This window comes from Hemitrygon akajei, chromosome 3, assembly GCF_048418815.1.
Source record: "Hemitrygon akajei chromosome 3, sHemAka1.3, whole genome shotgun sequence".
Classification (NCBI taxonomy): Eukaryota; Metazoa; Chordata; class Chondrichthyes; order Myliobatiformes; family Dasyatidae; genus Hemitrygon; species Hemitrygon akajei.
Genome location: NC_133126.1, coordinates 79,232,265 through 79,240,444, shown reverse-complemented (window position 1 = coordinate 79,240,444; position 8,180 = coordinate 79,232,265). Strand labels below are relative to the sequence as shown.

The 8,180-nt window shown below is 42.1% G+C and overlaps 1 protein-coding gene across 1 annotated transcript in view; it reads right to left on the bottom strand.

Moving 5' to 3' along the window:
* Positions 1-435: 435 nt before the first annotated feature.
* Positions 436-8,180, bottom strand: part of churc1 (churchill domain containing 1) — a 28,930-nt gene continuing 21,185 nt past the window's right edge. The window contains exon 4 of the mRNA XM_073040206.1: positions 436-2,712. Within this exon, the coding sequence (XP_072896307.1) occupies positions 2,620-2,712 (93 nt within the window). The 3' untranslated portion in view covers positions 436-2,619. The remainder of the gene's footprint in view (positions 2,713-8,180) is intronic.

Sequence of the window (8,180 nt, the reverse complement as noted above, 5' to 3'; positions counted from 1 at the left end):
GCCCAATGTTCCAACGTTTTCTGTTTTAATTTCAAATTTTTAGCATCTGCTGTTTTTTTCCAATGTTCATTACAAAGCACATAACCAAATGAAAGAAACGAGCTTAATTGAATAGCATGCCATTCACCATCCAAACATTCATTCAATTCACTAGTGTTGCAGTGTACACTTTATTAAATGTCGAAGTCATGCTCAGCATGACCTCTTAAACCCACAGCCTCAAGCATTTAGAGAGACAATAGCAGCAGGTGTATTTGCAATTTACGCCCATTGTTTCTTGATTGTTGCTAGATAAAAATCACAGAGTTGCCCAGCAGCACTGCAGGATACCAATGATTTAAGCTGATTATCTGCCACCATCTTAAACAACAAACTAAAATCAGCAACTGCCCTAATAGCAATACAGATGGAAATTAAAGACCCACAGTATAAATATTGAAATAACAACTTTTTATTTTTCTGCAATTTAAAAGAGTCCTTTACCAAAATTACTCACAGGTAGAATTTAGCAGGTTAAATCAAGTATTACAAAAGCTATGAACTGTTCAGCAACAAACAGATGTTAACGAGGTACACCACACGGGAGTGTAGGCAGTGATAAACCACAATTATCTAAGGAATGATAACAGCCTCTTGGCTACAGGGCATATCCAAGCACAAACTAGATCACTAACAAAATTAATTTCAAATATTTAATCCCTCCTGCAGTCAAACCGAGATCAAAGAAGCTCAAGAGGCTGAGGATGCCAATAAATAAGTTAACCAGCATTCTCTTGCTGACTTGCACAGATAATTTTGCTCCCCAAGGTCCATCCCAATGAAGCTGCTCCAGAAAAGCAATACTTTAAAAACCAAAGTGTAAGATATCTAAAATGCCATGGTTCAGAAAATTCAGCAATCGGCTGATGCAAGAAAATATCACCTCAGTTTATTTTATGTATTATCTCACAAGAAACAATGACAAGCCAAGAAGCAACCTGGACTTTTGTCAAGACATGCCCAGTCAGTTGCCTGGTGACTGTTAAAACACTGTGTAGGTGTTAATTGTATCTGCTCCTGCAGTAATTGGATGTATCTGATGAACATCTTGGAAAATTCTTGGTCCAGTAATGACCAAGAAAGACTGACAGTCTAGTTTTAATTTGCTTTAAAATGCTTTCATTATTGCCCTAGTTAATGACTCTTTATATAATGTAGAGCAGTAATGAATAAAATAACCACATAGTGGATGGTACACTAGTTTCATTATTGCAGATTCAGCAAAATACATCAATTCCAAAAGAGAACAGATCTTGTGGTTTAGTGTGAATGAAAGCTATCCTTCATCAGAAGATAAAATTTCAATTTATTCAACAGATCAACTAACAAAAAATAATGCCTAGCGTGGTAGCTCGGTGCGGCAGTACCTCATTAGCCTGTTAAATGAAGTACATGTGAATATATTCCTAGCAGTTGGCAGCCCAAGGCACAGCATTAGGTGATCTTTGTGATGCAAACAAGTTTGCTCTAAGACAGAACACATATTAAAGACATTTGTTCAAGCAGCTACAAATATAATGATTTTTCTCCCTGACTTTCATATCCTCATTTATCGAACAAAGATAAGCTTTCCAATTCACTTCAATACAATTCTCAATTTAGCTTCAAAGGACAAGGAAGTTATCCAGAAACCCAATAATCTAACCCCAAATACTGATGAAGGGTCTCAGCCCGAAACATTGACTGTTCACTCTTTTCCATAGATGCTTCCTGGATTTCCAGCATCTGTAGATTTTCTCATGTTTGCGATCTAACCCCAAACTGTTTTATTGGGATTATATTAGAATATAATAGAAATTTTAGTATACTGCAATACTATGTATAAATTCTGGAGTGCTTGACAACTCCACTGGGTCAACGTAAAAACCCGCCTGGTTCAAAAATGCAAAAATTATCAGAGAAGAAAACATTCCATCCTTTCTGGCCTGCCTGTACTCTACTTCCACTCCACACAGTTGACGTTTAACTGCCTCATATGTCAGGAAAACTAGGATGGATAACAGATGGCAACGTTGCTGAAACTTCCACATCCTACAATTAATTTAAAAAAAGATGCAGCAAAAACTGATTGGCTTTGCACTGGGATAACATTCTCCTTGGATCTATTAAATACGCTGTCTCTGTAACTAGCACCCTAGCTCCCCCAGTACCCAAGAATGAAGAAAAAATTGGGTTGTGGACCCAATAGAAATTATTTCCCAAAGCAAGGCACACAGCCTTCTGAGGTGTTAAAGAGGAACACATAAATAGAATACAAATTGTTTTGGAATTATTCATGATAAAAGGGATTAAAAACAGAACCATCATCTCCTTTCGCAGTATGCTTCGGAAGATCAGGCAAGTTGTACATTAGGCAGAAAACTCCGCAGGTTAAAACAATTGAGTTGCAATTTAGTACTGATAAATACAATGATACAAGCAAAACTTTATTTTTGAGAAGTGCCGAAGAGGACTATTTACGGAACATCCTCTAGTAGCAAGTTTAAACGAAGGGGTTTCCATTTCAGCTTATCGTTCATTTCTCTAATTTGATATTGCATACCCTACACAAACACCTTCCCTGAATTGTACAGAAACATTTCAGAAGAGGGGAGCCATTTGCCGTGGATCATCTGGCAATACACTGATAGAGTCTTCCGCTTTTCCACACAGCATACACAACATGGTATATTCCTGAAGTAAAAAGGAAGAAAAGACTTAGTACTTCAAAAACATCAATACCGCAAAAATGAAACATCAATCTGCTCAGTGTTAAAGCAGTTTCTCGTCAAATAAAAAACTGAATTTCTTATTTCACCATTAGTGCATTTTCCAGGTGGGGGTATAAAGAGACCAAGGTGAATTTGAATTTAAAAAAACACGAAATGCTGGCAGAACTCAGCAGGCCAGACAGCACCTATGGGAGGAGGCAATAACGACTTTTTGGGCCAAAACCGTTCATCAGGAGTGAAGTAACATGGGATGGTCGAGGGGGGATAAGAAGTGGGGGGAGGGATAAAGTAGAGAGCTGGGAAGTGATAGGCTGGAGGGAAATGGGCTAGGGGAAGGTGGAGAATTATGGGAAATAAAAGAGAAAGAAAGGTAGGGCTGGGGGGAAGAGATTATAGTGAGGGGGGGAAAGAGAGAGAAAGAGAACCAGACTAAAATAATAGATAGGGATGGGGGTAAGGGTGGGGGGCAGGGGTATCAACGGAGGTCAGTGAGTTGGGTGTTCATGCCGGCAGGAAGGAGGCTATCTAGGCGGGAGATAAGGTATTGTCTAAAGCAGGAGCAAGCAGAGACAATGGGTCTGCCTGGACAGGCAGGTTTGTGAATCTTAGGTAGGAGGTAGAAACGGAAAGTGCGGGGTGTGGGAACTATAAGTTTGGTGGCCGTGGATGGGAGATCTCCCGAGCTGATGAGATCGGAAATGGTTTGGGAGACAATGGACTGGTGCTCCTAGTGGGGTCATGGTCCAGGGGTAGATAAGAGGAGGTGTCAGTGAGTTGTCGTCGTGCCTCCGCTATGTACAGGTCGGTGCGCCAGATGACAACAGCACCCCCCTTATCTGCAGGTTTAATGGTAAGGTTGGGATTGTTGTGGAGGGAATGGAGAGCAGAGCGTTCAGAGGGGGTAAGGATAGAATTGGAGCAAGGGGTGGTGAAGTCGAGACGGTTAATGTCCCGACGGCAATTAGAGATGAACAGATCCAGGGCGGGTAGAAGTCCTGGGCGGGGAGTCCATGAGGAGGAAGAGGGTTGGAGATGGGATCCATGAGGAGGAAGAGGGTTGGAGACGGGATCCTTGCTCCTGCTTTAGAAGTTTCTACCTCCTACCTAAGATTCACAAACCTGGCTGTCCAGGCAGACCCATTGTCTCTGCTTGCTCCTGCTTTAGATATAATCTCTCCCCCCAGCCCTACCTTTCTTTCTCTTTTATTTCCCATATTTCTCCACCTTCCCCCTAGCCCATTTCCCTCCAGCCTATCACTTCCCAGCTCTCTACTTTATCCCTCCCCCCACTTCTTATCCCCCCTCGACCATCCCATGTTACTTCACTCCTGATGAAGGGTTTCGGCCCGAAACGTCGTTATTACCTCCTCCCATAGATGCTGTCTGGCCTGCTGAGTTCTGCCAGCATTTTGTGTTTTGTTAAAAATTTATTTCCAGCATCTGCAGATTCACTCGTGTTGAAGGTGAATTTGAAGCACATTTAGCTGGCTAGTCAGGGAATTAACCACAATTAACACTCATTCGGCACCAAGGGGTAACTAATTTTGGAAGCAAGTTGTATCAATACAGGCTAAGACTGATTGTATGATTCTAAACCAAGGCAACATCTATGAAATTTTTCCATGTCATCTACTTTAACCATAGTATTAATAAAAGGTGAAATTCTACCCAGCTGTACCCAGCAAGTTTTAAATGTGCCCCAATCACCTTAGTTTTCCTTTATGCACACTTAAGTATTTGTCTCAAACTGATGCTATCTGATTAGGTATCTATGATGGATATTGTTTAATAGCAGACCTGACAAGTGCTGTCATGAGATAAGGAAATTATTCATTTATGTCAAGAGTGCTGACAGGCATGAACAACTGTTGGGAAACAAGTAATTTTTAAAATCAGTTTTGAAAAGAACAGAATGAAGATCTAGTTTTGCTTGATTTCCAGACAATGGATATATCAGAGTTGCACAGCATAGTAGCAGGCCCCTTGCTCTACCACATCCATGCTCATCATCATTTTTATCTATCGTAATCCCACTTATTTGATTAAATCCAAGTCCATAAATCAAGCCCTTCAATCCAAGAAACATCCTTGTGAATCCTTTTGCACTCTCTCAAGTTTAATACTTCGAGTGTGGCGACCAGAACTGTACACAGCATTCCAAGTGCAGCCTTACCAACACATTGTATAACTGTGAAATGAAGTTCCAACTCTTACCCACAATGTCTTAGCCAATGAAGGCAAGCTTGCCAAACACCTTCCTACTATCCTATCTACCTGCGTTGCCACTTTCCAGGAACCATGTACTTGTACTCAACATTCCCCAAGACAATAGACAATAGGTGCAGAAGTAGACCATTCGGCCCTTCGAGCCTGCACCACCATTCTGAGATCATGGCTGATCATCTACTATCAATACCCAGTTCCTGCCTTGTCCCCATATCCCTTGATTCCCCTATCCATAAGATACCTATCTAGCTCCTTCTTGAAAGCATCCAGAGAACTGGCCTCCACTACCTTCCGAGGCAGGGCATTCCAGACCCCCACAACACTCTGGGAGAAGAGGTTTTTCCTTAACTCTGTCCTAAATGACCTACCCCTTATTCTCAAACCATGCCCTCTGGTACTGGACTCTCCCAGCATCTGGAACATATTTCCTGCCTCTATCTTGTCCAATCCCTTAATAATCTTATATGTTGCAATCAGATCCCCTCTCAATCTCCTTAATTCCAGCGTGTACAAGCCCAGTCTCTCTAACCTCTCTGCGTAAGACAGTCCGGACATCCCAGGAATTAACCTCGTGAATCTACGCTGCACTTCCTCTACAGCCAGGATGTCCTTCCTTAACCCTGGAGACCAAAACTGTACACAATACTCCAGGTGTGGTCTCACCAGGGCCCTGTACAAATGCAAGAGGATTTCCTTGCTCTTGTACTCAATTCCCTTTGTAATAAAGGCCAACATTCCATTAGCCTTCTTCACTGCCTGCTGCACTTGCTCATTCACCTTCAGTGACTGATGAACAAGGACTCCTAGATCTCTTTTTATTTCTCCCTTACCTAACTCTAAACCGTTCAGATAATAATCTGCCTTCCTGTTCTTACTCCCAAAGTGGATAACCTCACACTTATTCACATTAAACGTCATCTGCCAAGTATCTGCCCACTCACCCAGCCTATCCAAGTCACCCTGAATTCTCCTAACATCCTCATCCCATGTCACACTGCCACCCAGCTTAGTATCATCAGCAAACTTGCTGATGTTATTCTTAATGCCTTCATCTAAAACGTTGATGTAAATCGTAAACAGCTGTGGTTCCAATACCGAGCCCTGTGGCACCCCACTAGTCACCACCTGCCATTCCGAGAAACACCCATTCACCGCTACCCTTTGCTTTCTATCTGCCAACCAGTTTTCTATCCATGTCAATATCTTCCCCCCAATGCCATGAGCTCTGATTTTACCCACCAATCTCCTATATGGGACCTTATCAAATGCCTTCTGAAAATCGAGGCACACTACATCCACTGGATCTCCCTTGTCTAACTTCCTGGTTACATCCTCGAAAAACTCCAATAGATTAGTCAAGCATGATTTGCCCTTGGTAAATCCATGCTGGCTCGGCCCAATCCTATCACTGCTATCTAGATATGCCACTGTTTCATCTTTAATAATGGACTCTAGCATCTTTCCCACTACTGATGTTAGCCTGACAGGATGATTGTTCTCTGTTTTCTCCCTCCCTCCTTTCTTAAAAAGTGGGATAACATTAGCCATTCTCCAATCCTCAGGAACTGATCCTGAACCTAAGGAACATTGGAAAATGATTACCAATGCATCCGCAATTTCCAGAGCCACCTCCTTTAGTACCCTAGGATGCAGACCATCTGGACCTGGGGATTTGTTAGCCTTCAGTTCCATCAGTCTACTCATCACCATTTCCTTCCTAATGTCAATCTGTTTCATTTCCTCTGTTACCCTATGTCCTTGGTCCAACCATACATCTGGGAGATTGCTTGTGACTTCCTTAGTGAAGACAGATCTAAAGTACTTATTAAATTCTTCTGCCATTTCTCTGTTTCCCATAACAATTTCACCCAATTCATTCTTCAAGGGCCCAACATTGTTCTTAACTATCTTTTTTCTCTTCACATACCTAAAAAAGCTTTTGCTATCCTCCTTTATATTCCTGGCTAGCTTGCGTTCGTACCTCATTTTTTCTCCCCGTATTGCCTTTTTAGTTAAGTTCTGTTGTTCCTTAAAAACTTCCCAATCATCTGTCTTCCCACTCACCTTAGCTCTGTCATACTTTTTTTTAATGCTATGCAATCTCTGACTTCCTTTGTCAACCACTGTGGCCCCTTCCCCCCCTTCGAATCCTTCCTTCTCCGGGGGATGAACTGATTTTGCACCTTGTGCATTATTCCCAAGAAAACCTGCCATTGCTGTTCCACTGTCTTTTCTGCTAGGATATCCGTCCATTTAGCTTTGGCCAGCTCCTCCCTCATGGCTCCATAGTCTCCTTTGTTCAACTGCAACAATGACACCTCCGATCTGCCCTTATCCTTCTCAAATTGCAGATAAAAACTTATCTTTGTATAAGTTTGTGTGACCTTTGTATCACCAGGTCCTATCCTGATTTAATTTCCTGAAAGGAACAATTCATACTTGTCAGAGTTAAATTCCATCCGCAATTTGCTTGCCAACTTCCCCATTTTCTCCAGTCCTGCTGAAGCGTTTTGGCCCGAAACATTGACTGTACTTTTTTTTCCATAGATGCAGTGTGGCCTGCTGAGTTCCTCCAGCATTTAATGTGTGTTCCCCACTGATCTATATTGTTGTAACTTTAGGCAAACTTTCTTCACTGTATGCTATACCATCAATTCTGGTGTCACCTTCAAACTTATTGCTCATCCCACCTACCTCCTACCCAGATCATAAGACCTTAAGACCATAAGGTACAGAAGTAGAATTAGGCCATTTGGCCCATCAAGTCTGCTCCATTATTTCATCATAGCTGATCTATTTTTCCTCTTAGCCTCAATCTCCTGCCTCCCCCCCCCCCCCATATCCCTTCATGCCCTAACCAATCAAGAATCTATCAACCCCTGCCTTAAATATACATAAAGACTTGCCTCCACAGCTGCCTGTGGCAAAGAATTCCACTGGCTTAAGAAATTCCTCCTCATCTCTGTCCTAAAGGGATGCCTGTCTATTTTGATGCTGTATCCTCTGGTCTTAGACACTCCCGTCATAGGAAACATCCTCTCCATATCCACTCTACCAAAGCCTTTCACCATTCAATAGGTTTCAGTTAGATCACCCCTCATTCTTCCACATTCCATTGAATACAGGGCCAGAGCCATCAAACGCTCTTCATATGACAAGCTATTTAATCTTGGAATCATTTTCATGAACCTAATTTGAACTCTC